Source organism: Lissotriton helveticus, chromosome 3_1 (genome assembly GCF_964261635.1).
Source record: "Lissotriton helveticus chromosome 3_1, aLisHel1.1, whole genome shotgun sequence".
In the NCBI taxonomy this organism is placed as follows: domain Eukaryota; kingdom Metazoa; phylum Chordata; class Amphibia; order Caudata; family Salamandridae; genus Lissotriton; species Lissotriton helveticus.
The window spans coordinates 1556881705-1556903144 of NC_136061.1; the positions used below are offsets into that span (position 1 = coordinate 1556881705).

General features: G+C 44.1%; 1 protein-coding gene across 1 annotated transcript in view; it reads right to left on the bottom strand.

Moving 5' to 3' along the window:
* The window catches only part of ALG9 (ALG9 alpha-1,2-mannosyltransferase), a 682403-nt gene that overhangs the window by 476938 nt on the left and 184025 nt on the right, over positions 1 to 21440 (bottom strand). The window contains exon 9 of the mRNA XM_078682312.1: positions 9456 to 9578. Within this exon, the coding sequence (XP_078538438.1) occupies positions 9456 to 9578 (123 nt within the window). The remainder of the gene's footprint in view (positions 1 to 9455; positions 9579 to 21440) is intronic.

The window sequence follows — 21440 nt, forward strand, 5'->3', positions numbered from 1 at the left end:
AGTCGCTAAGACCTCCATGTCTTGGTGGAAGGGCCAAAGATTATAATTCAACATGATATAGTCAATTCTAGAGGTGTGTCCCGTCCTGTTAAAAGTATGCGCACCCCTGGAATCCGAATTGGATCGACCATTTGTTGGTCTCAGGTCGTGTTCCATGCAAAGCGCATTGATGTCTATTGCACTTTGCGTCCATTTGGGGATCGGATCTAGGGTCAGGATAGGGATACCTCTCCTTGTGTCCTCTTCAAAAGAGTCCAGTATGTCCTCCCTGGCCAATGGCTCGAAGCAGCAGTTGAAATCGCCTGCCAGGAGAACATAAGAATCGATATTACAGGCAGCTAGATCGCTGCTTAGTCCTGTAGAGGTTAGGCTTGATGCCCCTCCCCTAGCTCCCCTCAAATAAAGGTTGAAGACTTCTAGCTTCCTTCCCCCTTGAAAGTGAATAGTTATCCTCTGGAAGTCAGGAGATTGAGTGATCCTTTGGCTTACACTTAAACCTAGTGCGATACTGACCCATATAATAAGGCCGCCAGACGGGCGGCCTTTGGAACCATGTTGTTGGGAAGCTGGGACAAAGTAGGTTGTGAAGCCTACTCTGTGCCTGGGTTCTAGGCACCAGGTTTCTTGGAGGAGGCAGATGTTATAAGGGTCCAAAAAAGTGTTCCATTCAGGGATTTCAAGGTTACGGGCAAGCCCTGCCACATTCCAGCTTAGAATCTTTAACACGGGATCATGTGGAGTAATTTCCCTTGGAGAATAGACAAGTCTAGCCGAATAAGTCGCAGTGCCTGCCACCCCTGCAGCCACTCTAGATAACCTTATTGGTGATTCATTCTGCCGGTGATTGGGATGCAATACTCCTCCGGACGGCATCCTATCTATAGTGACATCCTGAGAGAATGATAAAGGAATCATACGAGGTAGATCCAGCCGTTCGGCTACATCTTGCGAATCTAACATGCAAGAAGCGATCAATCCCCCCTCTATAGACAGGGTATGTGGTGTTCCTACTGATCCTAGGGGGCTAGGAACTGAGGGTTCTTTCAACAAAGAGAAAGAATCTACGAGCCCTGAATCCTTGGATGAAGATGATTTTTCCATTAGCTGAGAGGCATGTTGCCTAGGGAGTCAATCTACCTCCTCTAGGCCAGCAAACCTGTTAGAGGTTGGAAGACCATTCCAGTGTAAAGGAAAATCCTTTTGGGTGTTAGGATAGCTCTTACTTGCATGGTGATATACCAGTGACCAGTCATCCGCCGGAATATATCTGGGAGGTGGTGGATAAAAAAAAGGAGAGTGGCCTGGGTATGACAGAAGAACCTTCGCTGGTGGGCCAAGAGCAGATGTGATGTGCTGTGTGCGGGTCCTCAAAGGTCACCACTATACAGTCCCCGGAGCTGGTTTTCCTTGTGGGACCCACCCATGGAATTCTACGTACCATCAAAACTCTGCTTCTCCGGCCATTGGGAATTGGTCTATTCGCATTGAGCCAGTGCAGTATCTTGTTCTTCAGAGACCAGTGATTCTCGTGTTGACCATTTCCAATCTGGGGGACGCCCGTCAACACAACCATATAATCATTGGCCTCTGGAGGAAGATCAATGTAACCCCCTCTAAAGTTATTCTTAACAGAAGTGCCCTGGGGTGGTTGGTTAGCCACTTCACTGGGAGGGGGTCTAAAAGGGACGCCAGCGTTGGGATTTACTAATGGCTGTGGAATAAAGCGCTTAGGGGCCTTAGGTTTAGAGGCAGCAGCAATTTGATCCACACCCATGGTCCGCGGTTTGGGAACTGGCCGTACAGTGGTTGGTACTGGGGGGGAGGTTGCGGGACATGCAATATAGGGGCTGCTGGTGATGGGTGAACAACTGGGAGACCCTGTTTTTCAAGACTTCTCAAGCCGAGAGTGGCCAGGGCAATAATGCTCTTTTCCATCTCGAGCAAGTTGTTTTCGATGCGAGAAAGTCTGAGGTCGAGGGGGGAAAGAAGTTTCTTAAGGGTTTCCCAAACTAAACCAATAAATTCCCCTTCATTCCTTTCCAGGCCCTCTACATGTAGGCCCACATCCTCTAAGATGGTAGTGGAGGAAGCAGTGGCTAACCCCTCTCCCCCTCCCTCCCTTGGTGGTTGCTCACTAGAGGTACACTCTCCTTTTGCTTTAGATACTGGGACGCTAGTCAGTTTAAGGTGTTGTGCAACTGCAATTTTTGCCTTCTTACGAGAGTAGGCAGAGCGGGAGTTACGTTTCCTTTTAGGTTGTTTACCATTAGTAATATTACCACTAGATGATTTAAAAAATACCGGGGAGGGGGGTTTAAAGATAGCAGCCTGTTTGGGAGATACCGCTGGTAGGATCACTTCGTCTGGCTTGGCTGGTGGCTCAAGGGGCGGAAGAGGCGAGGGGGAGATCGGGGTATGATGAACATCAACCTGCGTGACTAGACAATGGGGAATGGCAGGACGCTCCGGGGTAACCACAGTGGCTATGTGGCCTAGGGAGGATTTTTTAGATGTTGCAATGACCTGGGACAATCTTCTAGCAGCTGCCAGTTCCATCGAAACCCGAGTCTGAAGTTTAGAAATTTCTTGATCTATAGCTAAGTTAGTACGGGTAATAAAATCGTCCATAGGGCCATTGATTGGAGGGCCTCTCTTGGCGTCTTTACTCCGAGTTACCCTGGAGCACATAGCTTAAGCTACACAAAGGCAACAGCTAAGACTACGAATGGAAATTGGATAATATGGTGGTTTACCTATTTAGCTCAGAAGAGATAATAACGCAGGTGAGGCGAAAGAGGGTGGGCCAGACCAGACCGCTCAGACCTCGAACGGCCTCAAACGGCCCGCTCTTAGCCCGGTCTTCGCCCGAGCTGCGTCCCGCGCTGCGGGAGTCTGATTGTCTAATATAGGGGGCGTAGTGGGCGGGAGGCGGGCCAGCGGGGAGAGCGGACCGGATGCTGTCTCCGTGGTCTCGCAGGGACTCCTGGATGCTGGAGTCCCCGCACGCTCGCAGCCCCGCCGAGCCTCACACCCTTACCTCCGCCTTGCTGCTCCTGGTTCCCGGTGAGTGTTAGACTGCGCACACCTGTGCGAAGCGGCACCCGCGAAGCGGGTGCGGCGAGGAGTTAACTGATTTGCCCTCGAAGTCCTGCAGCGTCTGTTAGCAAAGCCGGTATAACAGAGTGCCCCAACAGGTGGTGGTGATGCTCGCCTTTAGAAGCCTCAGGCGGACGGGGGGCGGGCCAGCGGGGAGAGCGGACCGGATGCTGTCTCCGTGGTCTCGCAGGGACTCCTGGATGCTGGAGTCCCCGCACGCTCGCAGCCCCGCCGAGCCTCACACCCTTACCTCCGCCTTGCTGCTCCTGGTTCCCGGTGAGTGTTAGACTGCGCACACCTGTGCGAAGCGGCACCCGCGAAGCGGGTGCGGCGAGGAGTTAACTGATTTGCCCTCAAAGTCCTGCAGCGTCTGTTAGCAAAGCCGGTATAATAGAGTGCCCCAAGAAAGACCCAGCAGCAGGTAAAAACGATTCAAGTGCCCCGAGCACCAAAACCTAGTTTTAAGGGGAAATCACCGCAGGGTGACGACGTAGAGATCTGGGGAGGCAATGAGAACAGAAATGCAGCAACTTCGCAGTATTTGTTAAATGACACTTTTTTCTGTGACGACCAGTACTGACTGGGCCTGAGAGGGGAGGACGAGGAGTGTGTACTTGGCGCCTCCTTGCCGGTAGACCAGTCAGGGCCATGCATTGAAGGAAAGGTTGATGGAAATGATGTCACCTTTCTGTTGGACACTGGTGCTACCCGTTCTACTGTGAGAACAGCAGACGTTCCAAACCTACCCCTCTCGGGAGAAGCAATCCAAGTAGTGGGTGTATCTAATCAATTGATTAGTACCCCCGTTACAGAACCCATGGAGATCTCAATAGGGAACTTCAAAGAAATGCACAGATTTGTCGTTTGTGATACTAGTCCAGTGAACTTACTGGGACGTGATTTGCTGTGCAAAATGAACTGTACCATCTTTTGCACACCAAAAGGCGTCGAAATTCAGACCCTAGATGAAGATGGTATCTACAAATTAATGTTAGTCAGACCTGACTCAGAAATCAAACGAATGACTATGCAGGACTTACCTGAAGAACTCCAAAAGACAGAGAAACCAGAAGTATGGGACTTTACTGGAAAAGATGTAGGATTGATGACAAACGTAGACCCCATACAAATAGCCATGAAAGAAAATGCAGTTTACCCAAATACTAAGCCTTACAGAATGAGTGCCGAAGTAAGAGCAGGAGTGGCCATTGAAATACAGAAATTGCTAGAAGCAAACATCATAAAAGAAGTGATGAGTAGTCCGTGTAACTCACCAATTATGGGCATCAAGAAACCCAGTGGCAAATACAGAGTAGTGCAGGACCTGAGAAAGGTAAACAAAATCGTGGTTCCTTGCTGTCCTATTGTCCCGAACCCAGCAGTGATCCTGTATCAGATTCCCTGGGATGCTGAGTGGTTCACAGTGATAGACCTATGTCACGCATTCTTTTCGATCCAATTGCATCCAGACAGCAAATTTCTTTTCTCATTTGCTTTCAACAGTCACGTGTATGTTTGGAATTGTGTCCCCCAAGGGTACACAGAAAGCCCCTCTATCTTTAATCAGATCTTGAAAAAGTCCCTTGAATCTTTAGTCTTACCTGGAAAGTCTGTTTTGGTGCAATACATTGACGACCTACTGGTGGCGTCCAAAAGTCATAAGGATTGCGTGATTGACACCATTGCCTTACTGAATCACCTAGGTGAAAAGGGACATAAAGTGGCCCCTGAAAAATTGCAGTTCTGTTCAAAATCAGTGAAATATCTGGGGCACCAGATAGAGAAAGGCGTCAGAAAAGTCACCTCAGAGAGAGTCAAAATAATTCAAAATATGCAGTTACCCCGTACGCAGAAAGAAGTCAGAATGTTCCTTGGAGTTGTAGGTTACTGCAGGCAATGGATTGTGGGATTCGCAGTCCTAGCCAAGCCTTTGATAAAAATGACAAAGAAAGGAGCTAAGGACCCAGTGGAATGGGATGATGAGAGCTTAACAGCCTTCACTCAATTGCGAGATTGTCTGTGTACAGCCCCTGCTTTAGGGATGCCTGACTATTCTAAGGAGTTTGCCCTATTCTGTGACACTCGTGATAATTGTGCATTGTCAGTCCTAACTCAGGAGCATGGCTTGACCAGACGACCCGTGGCATATTTCTCTGCCACATTGGATCCAGTGGCTGCTGGATTACCTGGGTGTTTGAAAGCAGTAGCTGCAACTTGCACGAGTTTAGAACAGAGTGAATCCATTGTCATGGGACATCCTGTAACTATGTATGTTCCACATGCAGTCGTGATTTTACTGACCAGGACCAAGACCCAGTATCTCACCCCTAGTCGGCTGACTAAATACGAGAGGATTCTCATGGGTGCTCCAAATGTAGTCATCACTCGGTGTAATATTTTGAACCCAGCCACTCTACTCCCTGACTCAATGGTAATGGAAGCAGAGGGAGAGAATGAGCATGACTGCATTAACCTGACAGAATTCAGTACTAAACCCCGTCCAGACATTAAGGAAACACCTTTGCCTGAACATGATAAGGAATGGTTTGTGGATGGTTCATGTATGAGACACGAACTTGTAGGCCTAAGTGCTGCATACGCTGTGGTCGCTGTAGACAAAATTGAAGAAGCCTCCTGTTTATTTGGGATAAAGTCTGCACAAGTAGCCGAATTGATTGCCCTGATAAGAGCCTGTAAATTGGGAAAAGACAAAAGAATAACAGTGTATACTGACAGTCAGTACTGTTATGGGGTTGTGCATGACTTTGGCCAATTATGGCTACAAAGAGAATTCCTGACTTCATCAGGTACCCCCATTAGAAATGGAAAGATTGTACAAGACCTAGAGGCAATCCAATTACCAAAAGAATTGGCAGTGGTCAAATGTGTTGCTCATAAAAAGGGCCTTGACCCTGTATCTTTGGGAAATGATTTTGCTGATCGAGTGGCAAAACAATGTGCTATGGATCGCATGTCTATAAATATCAGACTGGGAGGGACTGGAAACAGCTGCCAACTTATGGTGTTTGAAGAAGTGCCTACCTGGGATGAAGTGAGAGATTGGCAGCATGCTGTGCCAGCGAAAGAGCAAGAGAAATGGAGGAAACTTGGTTGTCGACCAAGACGTGAGGATGGTGTCATTGTGGGCCCAAATGGTATGCCTGTGTTACCTAGGCACCTGCTCGCCACTATGGCAAGGCTAATACATGGAGATTCACACACTGGTAGGGATGCCATGGTTCTGGTATTTCAACAGACCTGGTATAACCCGAAGTTCAGGAAGGTAGCAGAATCCCTTTGCCAGAGATGCTTGACGTGTCAACAGTTCAACGCTGGCAAAAAAACAGTAGTTGAACTGGGGAAAATTGGGAAATCAGGGGGTCCCTTTGTAAGAATACTTCATCACCATGCCTCGTTGCGAGGGGAAAAGATATGTCCTTGTCATTGTCTGCCTATTCTCAAAATGGGTGGAAGCTTACCCTGCCAAACAGAGTGATGCCATAACAGTAGCCAAGTTGTTACTACGAGAGTTGATACCTAGGTTCGGGGTTCCAGTCACTATTGAATCAGATAGAGGCGGACATTTTCAGAATGAAGTAATCGATCAGCTCTGTAAAGCATTTGGAATCACACAAAAACTGCACTGTGCATATCGTCCAGAGGCTTCTGGAGTGGTAGAACAAATAAATGGCACGATAAAATCAATATTGGCAAAAATGTGTGACTCTACGGGCATGAACTGGATAAATGCCTTGCCTCTTGTTCTGATGGGACTCAGAAGTATTCCAGACCGGAAAACAGGCCTGAGCCCCCATGAAATCCTGATGGGAAGAGTGATGAGACAAGCATGGGTACCAGGGTACAAACTGTTAAACATTACTGATGATTTGGTACTTGAGTACTGCAAGCAACTGGGTGACCAAGTGCGTTCTATCTCTCGCCAGACTGGTGAAGACGCCGTCGCCAACCCGACAACTCCAGTTCACAAATTGGTTCCTGGTGACTGGGTTAGAATCAAGAAACATACTCGTTCGAGTTGCCTGGCACCAAGGTGGGGAGAAAAGCGCCAGATTATACTGGTGACCACGACAGCGGTGAAGTGTGCAGGCGTTCCCAAGTGGATCCATGCCAGCCATACACAGAAGGTAACTCCGGACGAGGAACCTGGAGCTGAAGGTTGTCCAGCTGAGGGGTCTGCAGACGTCGGTCCTGAAGTAGCTGATGACGAACAGCCGAGCACCAGCCAAGATGATTGGATACCTATAATCGACCTAACTGAAGACCCAATCAGAACAAGAGAGCGAACCTACGAAGATAGAGAGTGGAATAGAGAGGTCGAGATAGGCACAGGCGAAGACCCTCAGATCATTGAGATTCACGTCAAATCTGAGGACGAAGAAGAAGGTCAGACAGGGACAGAGCAAGTGATTGACACACCTCCACTAACTCCTGAAATCGAAAAGGGACAGACTAGAACTAGTGTAAAAGTTTGAGCAGAAGAAAATCAAGGGATCGAAGTGCTTGAACAGGATCAGATAGAATTAGAAGAACGTGTTCAGGACACAGAAACAGAGACATTCGAAAGCCAAAACCAAAATTCACCTGAACCAGGCCAGCTTAGTAACCAGGCAGAAGAAATAGATACAAGACATGGGACTAGTCAGACAGGAAGGGAAGAGATAGAAGAAGTGCCACAAACAAATGAAAATAAAAGAACCTTAGAAGAAAGCCAAATCACAGTGCCAGCTAAAAGACTTAAGAAAAAGAAAAATATCGAACCGAAATATATTAAGAGACTAAGACTGAGAATAAAAACAGTAGAAGAGAGACTTGTAGACAAAAGAAGAAGTCCACGGATTGCGGAGCAAACTGGAGAGAGCTCCAAAAGAAGGAGTGATCGAATAAAAAGACTGAATGAAAAATACCAAGATCCTGAATGGACATACCTGATTTTGGAGAATTTTGAGGATCTCGATATTTCTGACGAGAGTGACGAAGAACAAATTACTGATCTGTCTGCCGAAGAAGACGAGCTCACCTGAAATTGCACACAGTAAGCTACCTGTGTAAAGTTACAAAGAGGGGTTGAAAACTTCTTCTGAGCCAAAATGTCTGATTCAAATGTGAATGGTAGACCTAGCCGCAGTTGTTGTAAAACATGCTGCAAAGTATGTATATGTAGTATAGCTATAGTAATAATAGTTTGGATAGGACTAACAGTTTTTATTCCTTTTATGATCAGGAAAAATACTAATATTAACCCTACTCAGATTACTGACACTGAAGAACTGACAACACAAAGTGTAGAAAGACATGAAAAAGCACTCAGACAAACAAAACGAGACTTAGAAGCATCAGATGAGGAAGGACTACATTACCACGGAGTTAAGAACCAGACTCATTTGAATGTTTTCGCAAACCTGTTAGTACATTATGTAGAAACTATGGAGATAGAAGACTGCTATGTCTGCATGAAGCTACCTACTTCTGTAGCTGAGGGAGTGACTTACCATCACCTGCCCCTGACATATGGAATTTCCTGTAGCATTTTAGCTAGCTTGTTTTATAAAAGAGGACCGTTACAGTACTACTATTCTAACAATGACGTGATCTTTTCTGAACTTCCTATACGTGGAAACCTGAATCCTGTACATACTAAAAGTGACGTTACACGTTATATGGGAGAATACTTTCTGACTATAGGTACCATAGACTTAAATGAAGCACACAGAGATAACTTGACCTGTTCATTACATGAACAAGAGAAAATATTCTTGAACATGGCAGAGAAAAGAAGGGAGAGTTTCCAAAGAAAGGCAAATGACAAAAGACAGAAAACCCCAAAATGGGCTGAGGACATGGAAAGCACCTCAAATGGTGGGGCGGGGCCTGCTTTGTTGCTGGATTTCAAAAAGAAAGGGAAACTCTGTCTCAATGGTATATCCTCTGTAATTCTAAGGCACATTGGTCTACTCCCTTAATTCTACTTTGCATTTAATATTGTTACATCATAACGCCTTTTGGAAATGCTGGGTCCATCATCATTATTATTTTAACTTAGTGCGTTGAAAATTCATCATTGAAATGTTGTCCTATCCTCCACCTTTGGATGGAACACCATGCAGGCCTCTATTTCAGGGTTGCCTCATTCAATTCCATGGTCAGTCAATCTTGTGTGTAGAATTCCCAAGCCAATCACGAGAGGCATAATCTTCCCAGCCTTAAATAATGTCATTCACAATAAAAGTTCCTTTCAATCGATTCAGAAACACAGCACTTCCAATATTTCTCGATGAGACCAAATAAATACAACTTATAATCATTTGAATGACAAAATGTAAATAAATATATATACTTACCATTAAATCTCTGTAGCAGGCACTCCATAAGAGATGCTAGGGGTAGGGCACACAGTGCTAACACAAACGCCACGTTAAAATTCAGGAAACCGTTGACAAAATAGAATGGCCATGGCTCTGTTCCTAGTGCGGGAGAGTGAAAGAAGATTAATCAAATGGGCTTTTATGTTTGAACCACACATAACAATTGTAAAATATAGAGAAAATACATTGTGTTAATTATATTTACAACTGTAAATGTCCATTAAATGAAAGGGAAATATAGCAGGGAGTAGGGAATATCAATCAATTTGGTATACTGTTACTGCCATGAAGAGCTACTTTATTCCTATTTTTTCATCTTGACAAACAATTGACTGGAAAGGAAAAGAACCATGCTTACTAGGTTACCAAAAGGATGGTTGGTTAAAAGTTTTTAGCTCAGACATACAAACATAGGTACCTTTGCATCACTTATCTAATTCAACCCTATGTTTGCTGTGACCAAAATAAATTGGTGATCCACACAGCAATCAACGTGTAAAGAGTTGGTAAAGTGAGTCCCCTGTCTGGTGGGTAGGTGACCAACAACTTAACAAAAATATGCGGAGATATAACCCTGTAGCTATGTTGATGATCTTTGAGTCTGAAGTCCTGGGTTTTATTGCCAGCTTGTCATAAAGTAAAATTATTGTGAAATTCTTGATACATCTCTTTATCTCACTATGGGCCGTCGGATCGCCGTCCACTGTTGCGGAGGTCAGGAGATCGCCCGACAAGTAGCCGGCAGTCCGTCCACCCAACTACAATATGACTACGGTGACGATCAGAAAGTGCTAATTTACACTGTGGCTTGAGCTGCGACCCAGGAAAAGGGTTGCAGCCCAAGCCGCAGTGTAAATGAGCACTTTGTGAACATCCATGCACTGTGTGCCATGCACCATGTGGTGCATGGCACACGGTATATGGATGTGTGTGGGGGCACCACATGTGGCCCCTGGCCACTTTCAAGTGACCCACGAGTGAAAGGGGCCCTGTTTAGGGCCTCCAAATTCCCTTTCTGACAGCCTTTTATGACTGTCGGACCTCCATGAAACGGCAGTCGGAAAGGGACATCGTAATCTCGATGCCTGCATCGCATTGCCTCTTGTCAGGAGTACGATTCCAGCTGCGCCCCGCCTGGATCAGATGATCATGTTGGAGGTAGCGGTCTTTACACTCCCCCCCCCACCCCCGTCCGCTGCGGTCCGATCGCTTGCATTGTAATCAGGGCCTGTCTCAAACTGTAAAATGCATGCAACATAAATAAATGCTAAACTTTGGAGAGTGAATTGTTTAGTATAACCCCAGGTCTTGTCAATGTAATCACTGTATGTGTCATGCCACACTAGAAGTAGAACTGCATGACAATAACAGAAACCACTAGAAAGAGCAGTATTGGCAGAAGAACAGAGGCACAGGTGGTATTGCACCTAGTCACCAAGTACAGCACTCAACTTCTCTATGGCTTAACTGCTCCAAGACAATACCTAATAAATCCTGTACAAAAAGTGAGTGCTCAAGGAGTCCCGCAAAACATTTTAGTAGAATGTTCAAGAAGGTGATACTGAGGAGCTTTCTTGAGAACATAATCCCCCTGTAAAATACAGTCCTTCAAACATCCAATAAGTAGGAGCCATGTAATTGTGTTTCAATCCAAAGTTTTCTTTTATTGAATCATTCAGTAATACTCCAACATCAGCCCAGCCAACGCGTTTCATCCCTAAAATGGCGGAAAGCATCTTTGATGAAATCAAACAACTCTCCATAGCCAACACCAACATTACTACAGGAATATAATTCAGCAGACACCAACTTTATAATTATGAGGTCTATCCTAAGAACTTATCATGAATCTCCTCACAGACTGACTTCTGATCTGTCCATAAAGGATGCAATATCAGAACACTATGACCCCACTTCCCTTCTATAAAAGGCTATCCTCTTTCACTCACCACAATTCACAAATTCCTACTTATTGTGGTCAATGACTAATGAACAACCATACACGTTATTAAAAAGTTGGAACTTGAAAACCTCATTCAGATTTTTCAAGACTTCTTCCGTACTCACAGAGCTTTATACCCCTATATTGACCGCAGAAACAGTTGTAAACAGGAAGGGAACATTGGGGGTATTGAAATAGTAATATAAAAATATGTTTAGGAGTTGTAAACATATACCTAATTCTACCTACACTTTATTCATTCCTATGCCTGTGGATGAAAATAAATCTATCTTCTCATCTCCTACAGTTCTAAAGTTCGTATATCTCTACTCAGTTCAAAACTACGTTTGTTGAACAATGCTTTGAATACATGACGAATCAGCAGATCAAATCTGACAACTAGTACTGGAATTCGGAATAATTTACTCCAAGAACCCATAAAATGGGGGTTGAGGTGTGGTAGTGGAAAGAGGGTACATTCACAAGGGGCAGTCATAAAAAGCAAAGTCTAACAGTCAATTAATACATGTATTTTTCAAAAATGTGCCATAAAGAAATTAGCAACAAGGACAACTGTGGTCGTAAAACTTGCAGCTTACTAGATTGGCCATAAAAAGGCTCTTTTTAAAATATCTTACAGGGTTAAGAAATCTGCTGCACCGTGTTTGAAATGGAAATATAGAAGTATATGTACTCAGGGTCCCAGACTATCTGTTTGCTACTGAGAATTGCTGGTACTCTCCTATTAAAATCACTGGAGCAGTACTGAGAAGTGCCTGTAAATCCCTTGCAAATTAAAGAAGTTCAGGCACTGAGTACCTGCTCATTTAAAGCACTGCTGTTGCATAGATCTTTGTGCTCCTAGCAATGTTCAGGGGATTATAATATCAGCAAGATAACCATGGTGGCTAACGCAGTCCCAGGACAGTACTGTTTTGTCTGGTCACAGTTCTGAATAATAAAGTACCATAGAGGGCTAATATGACTACTGCAAAGCACAACATTCAGGTCGCAGATTTGTATTTTAAGTAAATAAGTGAGTTACTGCGTATGACGCAGAGATCCTTTAGTTATTTCCAGTCATAAGCTGTAGTCCTAATATAGCACAGTGAGCTATGAACCAGAATCAAGGAGCTGCGTGCATAGTGAAAATCATGGATTTAAATCCTTACTGGGTTTTTTCTAAATCTTTTGTTATTCTGAGTTTGCAAGAAAGGGTTCATTTGGGTAGTGATGCAGTCTTCTTAGTACATATAACCCCAATCACTACATCACGTTGTAAATTCTGACTTTGTGGTTCACTCGACCACACACTTTGCATATAATGTGAACAAGTGTGAATGATATGTGGCTCCTACACCTTATACCAACCCTCATTGTTTTGTAACATTTCTTATACGTTGATTCACACACTTGCAGGAATTATTGTCTCTTTGAGTGTGATGTAAATCACTCTGACACCCTACACTGGGATAAGTAGCACTATAAAAGAATCAAATCCAAATAAATGAGTACCCGCCATTTCAATTGCTATTTGTGTAATTACTCATACACACAGATACAACTGGCATCCTTACAATGCATACAGATCTTTTACATGGGGGAAGGCGGGGTCGAAAAAGCAAAGACCTGCCTTCAAATCATAGTTTCTCTAAAGTACTTGTGAAGTGAAAACCTGTGTGCCTTCCATTGCATTGGCTGCTAGGTCTAAGGCTCCAGATGGCTCCCAACCTGGATGATACTTGAACAAAAGATGAGTGGACGGCCCTTGAAAGCAGGCCTTTTAGAGCCAGCTGGGAGTAAACACGCTGCTGCTCCTACCAGAAAGCCGACAATATGATGGCACTACTGAATTGTGTCCCAGTGTCGCAAAATTACACTAGGACAACTTCAACATATTTCACTCAGTCGGCGGAATCCCACTTCCAGGTCAGCAATTACTACTGGAACAAGCATCAGGCGGGATTCCCCTCATTTCTTGCAATGCCAAAAACATTTTTGGAGGACCCCAACATTCACTGGGTTGGTCTAAATTGCACCCCAGTGACTTACTCTCGTCGTCAAAATGAGGAAAAAATTAAACATTGTGATGAACCAACCCATACCAAGGAATCCAGTCTAGTTCCCATTATATAAAATAAAATATATACATTCTCAGTGCTCCACGTGCCAATTCGTCAAACAATTTTCAAATTGCCTTTTTGACCTTATTCTCGAGAACCAATAAATTTGGTCAATCAAAAAAAAAAAGCAAGAGGGGGGTTCTAGAAACAGCAGTGGAAAAGATGGAGCTGGGAGAAAGGTGGATTAGGTGGGTGAAAATATTGTACACACACCCTACGGTAAAGGTCAACACAAATGGAGTGGTGTCAGTAGCGAATAACATACCTAGAGGTATTAAACAGGGATGTCCACTGTCCCAGTTATTGTTTACGATTGCAATAGAACCACTTGTCGTTGCCTTTAGGCAACAGAACCACTATCTGGGCATATGCCTAGGGAATGGTTTGCATGTAATCTCGCTTTATGCGGACGATTCACTATTATATCTGCGAGATGGTGGTTGCGGAGCAGAGCAGGCACTAGCTATTCTAGACACTTATGCGAGCTTGGAGGGACTTAAACTTAATAAAGCCAAGACACTTGCCTTCCCATTTATTATTAAGGGTACGACCCCGGTGGACCTTCCTATGGGTCTGACATGGTCCCCACGCTCATTTAAATACATAGGCATTCAAATATTCCATACACTGGGGCACCTGGGAGGGCAACCTGGACCCGGTTTTGAGGTCCGTACAAACCTGTGTGCCGTTTTGGAGTTCACTTAACCCCTTGGCTGCGAGGTGTTTTCCCCCCGCTGTGAGGGGGGGAGGGGGCCGCGCGCGGCGCCGCTGTGCTGTGCTATTGACTAGCTCGGCTCGTCATGAGGCACAGCGGAGCTGCCCTCGTGACGAGCTGAGCTCGTCACACCACTCCCGTTTTTCGAACGTTCAGCACAGCGGGGTAATTATCCCCGCGTGCGAACATTCCAACGGCTGTGACGAGCTCGGCTCGTCATAAGGGCAGCTCAACCGTCCCTCATGACGAGCTGAGCTCGTCAACAGCACACAAGGGGTTAAGCTACCTTTGATGGCTCGCATAGCTCTTTCAAAAATGATTATGCTTCCCAGGCTACTATATTACTTTGCAAATTTGCCGGTGATAGTTACGTCGACGTGCTTCGCGTACCTAAATCAAACACTCCACGAAGTGGTATGGGATGGAGGGTGGAACAGAGTATCTCTGGAGATATTACAACGGGCGCCAGAGGAGGGAGGACTAGGTGCACCAGACTTCGAACTGTACTACTTGGCGGCCCAACTCCAGTGGCTAACCCAGTGGGTGGATGGTAGAAATCTAGAATTGCTGGAAGAGGAGGTGTTGAAAAACAGACAAAGTTGGTTACTGGCTAAGTTGCTGCAGCTAGCGTTGAAGGTTCCAAATCTAACGTGCTTCTACAGGCAACGCTATACTGTTGGAAGAGATGCCGCTGTCGTACAAAGGCGGACCACCCCTATGCCCTTGAGATACCATTATTGGGAATCCCATATGGCGACCCCATCACCCTATATGTGAGACATCAACTCGCAGATTGGACAACAGCTGGGATAACCACAGTGGGAGGCTGCTTCCTCATGGGGGCATTAATACCCATAGAAGACCTTATGACACAAACTGATCTCTCGCATGAGCAATTTCTGACATATTATTCTCTGACCAAGACATTTGGGGACTTATGGCATAATAATTCACAGGAACATCAAACACATGGGGTAATTCAGACAATTTTAACCTTGGGGGCGGCCAGGCACTTGATTAAATGGCTGTACAGGTCGCTACAAGACACAGTTAAGAAACCACTGGACTATACTCGTAAGAAAAGGGATGAGATTATTGGGAGAACGTTGACTGACAAGGAATAGAGCAGAGTATTAGATGGCCCCAGACGGGTATCCAGAAATTCTAATTTTAAAGCGATACCGTTGAATTACGTGCACATGGTATACTGGACACCTCATCGGCTGAACATTATAGGGGCGATGAGACACAGGGTTGCCCAAGATGTGGAGTGAAGGATGCAGGGCTTGCTCACATGACCTGGGAGTGCACAAATCTGAATTTCGGGAGAAGGTATTCAACATGATAAAGAAAATACCGGCACACACCCTGCTGAACTCCATAGAAGTTAGCCTATTAGGCTTGTTTCCCAGATCAAAAGCCAAAAAAGTAGGCAACAGATTCATTGACTTTGCATTGAGCCTGGCGAGGAGACAAATAGCCTAGAAATGGCCCCGCATTTAGAGACTTGGGAGAATAGTGTTGACACCTGGGCCAAGGCAGAACAGAGAGCATTAACCCCTTCGGTGCTGATGATGGCTCCCGGTCGTCATCAGTTACGGTGGGCGTGTGCTGATGACGGCCGAGAGCCGTCATGACCAAGCCCGTGATCGGAATGTGCCGCACAGGCGCAGAATTCCGGCCGCAGCCAGGGGGTTAATACAGGAAAATGCAAGGGGGATCCGAAAGCACCCACTGGCAGAGCTATGGACAGAGATACTGAGGGAGTGGTAGACAAGACCCGAACCTGATGCAGAAGACGGAGAAGGTGAGGTATTAGACCAACTAGAAAGTAATACTGGGTCAACAGGATCAAATGGGGGGCGTGGCTTGGAATGGATACAATGCATTTGTCATTGGGAACACTGAATACATCATGTGACTGTCTGTACATGTGAACAAAGGTGTTCTTGTTAAAGTAATGAAAAAAATGCTAATAAAGATATATTTAAAAGAAGGAAAAAAAGCTGCTGCACTTTGTCTCGGGTACGCGAAAAACGGTGGTTCACATCTTGCTAACTTCCCAATTAGACTATGCCCATAGTCTCTATTTGGGCCCTTCTGCTTTCTTAAGTCCAAGATTCCAGATAGTTCAAAATGCAGCAGCAAGATTGATCCTGGGAGTTGCGTATCAGCAATCTATCTCGCCATATGTGAAGCAGTTACATTGGCTGCCAGTAATTTTTCGCATCAAATTTAAAGCCCATATTTTTCTTTTAGGGAATTTTATAGTGAGGGCCCCTCTTATTTGAGAAAAAGACTCTGTCTGTACAAGCAATGTAGATTGTTCAGGTCAAATAAACTTCGACTACTGCAGGTCCCAAAATCTTCCAATGCCATATGGGGATATAGATCTTTAAAGTTTCTGGCATCCAAATTGTCGAACACTCCTCCAATTAGCCTCTGTAGTGCTCCTTCTGTCTATTTAAATAAAAGAACTAAGAACTTTTCTTTTCACTAAAGGCTACACTCTTCTGCACTGCGACCACCTACTCAGTCTTGCTAGCTTTTAGCACCAGGACGCTTCACGTGAAGCAGCCGTGAGCTGTACAATTATCTTTTGATTGATTGATTTGATTGACACTATCCTCAACATTATGAAGTAGAAATTAGTCACAAGTCAGTGTTTTACAAAACAAAATAAAAATAAATACGTGTGTTTCTAATCAAGTAATTGCTTACAAGATATCTATCTAATGTACCCAACACTGGCTCATATAAACTTTCATTTCACATTTTCACTCCTTTTCAAACTACTATCACACATATGGTAAAGAATTTAAAATCCTATCGAAAAATAGTAATTTGTTTTATTTGGCACAGAGTTAACTCAAGCTTATTTCACAGAACTGTATAACAAATGAGATACACGTGAACACATTTCAAAGTTCTATTTGTTACTGTGAACACAAAATAAAGGATACTAAAATATATACAGGTTTCACAGGTATAAATAGGCTCGGTAAATTTGTTAGCATTGCATTTCAAGAACGGCTTGAGTAGCGATTTGCAACAGAGTTTTTCCTGGAATCTTCAATTTCGATGTGAAATACCTTCCACTTTTCAGCGTAGATGTTTGCAAGGTATGCCAGCTGTTCTGGACAGGGCGGTGGCTTGTGTGTTTTTAACTTTTTAGGTCTGGTGTTAGCCAAGACCTTTTGGCTTTACTAAAATTATATGTATAATAAACTTACTTAAAGGGGTTTTCAGCAACCTCTATTCATTCATTGGTCTGTTGTTGTGTCATTCACATTTTGCTTCCACCCACTACTACAGCATAGGGCATGGAGCAATGGATCAGCCTTCTTCAGCCCCTGGTAAACTTCACTTTGAGTGACTGAATTTTGCTCTCTCACAATGAGCACATCCGCACACAAAGTATGTAGCTTCAGTGCTAGTGTTTCTATTTTTACTGTATAATTATCACTTTAGTGTTATGTTTAGAGTCTGATGTGAAAGCAGGACGCTTTTGATGTGAGCACAGGGCAAATTCCAGCTTCATCAGTTCCTGTCTCCTGCCAATGCTGTTGTAAATTCCTTTTGGAGTGGCCCTTGTTTATCTGACTTCTGCTATTTCACTGCATACCTGATTGTATCCATTTGAAACTGTTCTGTAGTAAGTTATCCTTTATTTACTATGCACGCAATGAAGTGTAATACTGAAAGTTTCAATATTATAGGACGTGAATTTGTAAGCAGAAAAGTCTATAGAATATGTTCATCCTGGGGTCAGTTTCACCAATGGTTCTTTAATTAATTGTGCCGAGGAAGAAAACCAGCCTTTATCATGTTTAATTTGTAGAACGGTTGTAACACTTATTAAAATATAGGTGGGGTGCAATTTGGGTTTTAGTATTCAATATTTTATACTGTGATGCCTGGAAACAAAACACGATACCTGCAGGTGTTTCAGTATCTGAAAATGGAATTACAGTTATCTTCATGCAGTGGTAAGTTAGTTAATTTAGAATATAACCAATATTACTTTTGAAGCCTGTGAGGTAACTCATTCCGAGTGTAATTATATATAGATTTATGAGCCAGATTGACAGCTCCTAAAACGGGAATCCGTTAGATCTTCCCCTGTGGCTGAGGTGGCTTAGTGGGTTGATTCTGAGTAAACTATCCCAATCTGTAATGCAATCTTTGTCCTTCTGAAGCTGTGTATTCTATGGATGGTCAGCATTCTTTGTGTCATAGTGTATCTAAGAAACAGTTTCAGAATCCATCAGAAATGTTAATATATGATATGATGCTGCGTCCATGGTGCTGCACAGGTATTCCAGAGTGAGTACTCCTTAAAATGCTTGTCCCTCAGGTGTGATCTCTGCTGCTCGAAGGAAGAGGATGTGCGCCAGTGAACTGCTAACCATATCAGGGCTTCGGTAAAGGGTTCCGCAGTGGTGCAGGTTACTTATACAGCTCTCACACATTAGTGGCATTCAGTTGCTTACTGGCACAGCCAGGATACCCGTGTCCTCAGAACAGCAATATGAAAAGTAACCATTGCCACGGCAGTTTTTTATTACCTGCTATGTAAAAGAATCTACATTAGTGTGAGCATAATGTGGAGGTGTAGAAAGCACAACTGTCATATTTAAATCAACATTACCCCATATGCTAAGCACCACTGCCATGTCAGGATCTATATTTTTCTAGTATGTAAATCACTGAGGCACAGCAAGCACAAACTTAGGTGCCCATTAGGATCGCGGATGGACTTGAGTCCGTCCGCGACCCCTGAGGAGGAGGGAACGTCCGCGTGGGCTGCGGCGTTCCCTCCGAGCAGATTAGAATGTGACCGCCAGAGTGGCGGTCACATCCTCTATCTTTAACATTGCGGCGGGTGCAGCTTCAAGCTGCGCCCGCCGCAAGGTTAAAAATGCATGCATCGCATTTGCATGCACAAAGCGGCAGGCACCGCGCAGTGCCTGCTGCTTTGTGTACGCAAATGCAGGGGCGTACCATAGGTACCCCCCGTGTGCACCCTCCACCCCCTTCACCCAGGGGGCCCGCAACGGGCCCCCGAAGTGAAAGTCCGTATGCCTTTCCAGGGCGGAAATGCCGCCGTGGAAAGGCATAGGAGCACCTACATCCTAATATGCCTGGCGGTGTCTGATAGACACAGCCAGACATGTTAGAGCTTTTCCGCTGCGGTTTTTCCGCATCCTCCGGGCCGGGGGACCCTTCCGTCGGCCCGGAGGATGCGGAAAAACCGCAATCCTAATCTCCCTCTTAGTCCATTATCATGTACAACATGCTTTGCCAGGATTCACTTGGCCAAGGTATCTTCAGCAGCAGTCATGCCAAAAAAAGACCTGCCCTTGTATATTTAGTCCTAGCAATACATGGAACAGGAGGACTGCTTTTCATCAGGAATAAAAACCCAAAATAAATTCAACAAACAACCCTCCACTCAAGTTTGGCACCTCGCCTCAAAAGCCCACCATACCAGAAATAAAAGACATAGGTGGTGCATCTTTCTCTGTTCAAGCAGCCAAGCTATGGCATTCATTACACCCAAACATAAGATCCGCGGATAATCCTATTATCTTCCGAAGACTACTCAAGAGTTGGCTATTTCCTACATAACCCCCATACCCAAACAATACTGTACAGCATAGCCTTGTGTTTGCAAACATTTATAATTTGATTATAAGTATGTATCTAGATATGTGAATTTATTTGTACAAATATGTATAATAACTACGGTTTTTAAAATATGTAGATATTCATACAGTCTGCTTAACAATTGTATATAATACTTATGGTTAAAAAAAAAAAAGCCTGTGTGCTCGAAACGCGTCTGTTTTTGTGCCCAATAAAGAAACTCTGAATCGTACCTGGCTGGTGTGGCTTGTCGTCCCTTCGTTCAGCGGGAGGATCGAGTGGATATAGATATATATATATAAATAATCGAAAAAGGTTCCTGGTCGCCAATGCACGGCGAAAAAGATCAGGTGCAGACCTCGTAGAGACCTCTTTTTAATCAGGACACAGCAAACAGTCTTGAAGTGTAAGCAGAGTAAGAATTTATTTTACCAAAATAATTCGACCAGTGTCAATCCATGACGCGTTTCGCTCCACGAAGGAGCTTGGTCACAATATATATATATTCACTGAAAAAACCACAGGTTTCAGGGGCGTTATAGTTAGTTGGAGATTTCACTCGTACAAAACCATAGAAATTCTCCCGTTATAGTTAGTTCAGCTAACTACAACTCCTGCGCCCGCAATGCACTGCTGATGATGTCACATGGTCAGTGACATCACTGATGACATCACTGATGACATCATCCAGTGAATGTGTGCTTTTCTGAAAATTAAATATGTTTTATATAGCTATATCTTAAGTTTGTTTGAAGAATAAATGGGTATATGAGTGTATAAATGGATTACTTTTTTTTGTAAAATTGATTGTATAACTGACTGTTTAAGTGTATCTTCGTGAATGCATGGGTTAGCAAGTAATGTTTAAATATGTAAATATCTGTGTCAGTCTCTCACTATGTGTATAAATGACTGCATGGGTTGGTGAGTAGCTACATGAGTGTCTATATGGGTTATTAGTTGTTTTTTTTTTAGTATCAGTATGAGTGTGTGAGTGTCTGTGTGGTTTGCTGGGGCTATTAGTGCATAGATGCAGGAATGAGTGAGTCACAGTTTGTATTTGTTGAAGACAGTATCTATGCAGGACTGTGTGGGTGGATGAGTGTTTGTATGGGTGTGTTTGTGAGTGAATGACTGGTTCAATAGTGTCTTTATGAGTAACTACATATGTTCTAAACTTGTATATGTCAGTATTTGTGTATATAAGTGAGTATATGTCAGAGTTAGAGATTGGAAGAGTTCCTGTATAAATAAGTATGTGTTTTTATAAGTGATGGTTTAAGAGTGTAAGTATGTGTAAATTTCTGTAGAAGTAAATGTGGTGGTGTGTGTATAACTGTATATGCAAGTAAATGAACGTTTGACACTTTGCTTGCATGTGTGACTATGTGTGTGAGTAACTCTGTGGATGAGTGTCGGTTCTGTAACAGGATGTATAGGTGTATGAGTACATATGATGAGTGAATACATGTATGAGTGACTGTATAGGACTGTTGGTGAATGAGTGGATATGTGTGTAGATCTTGGAATTA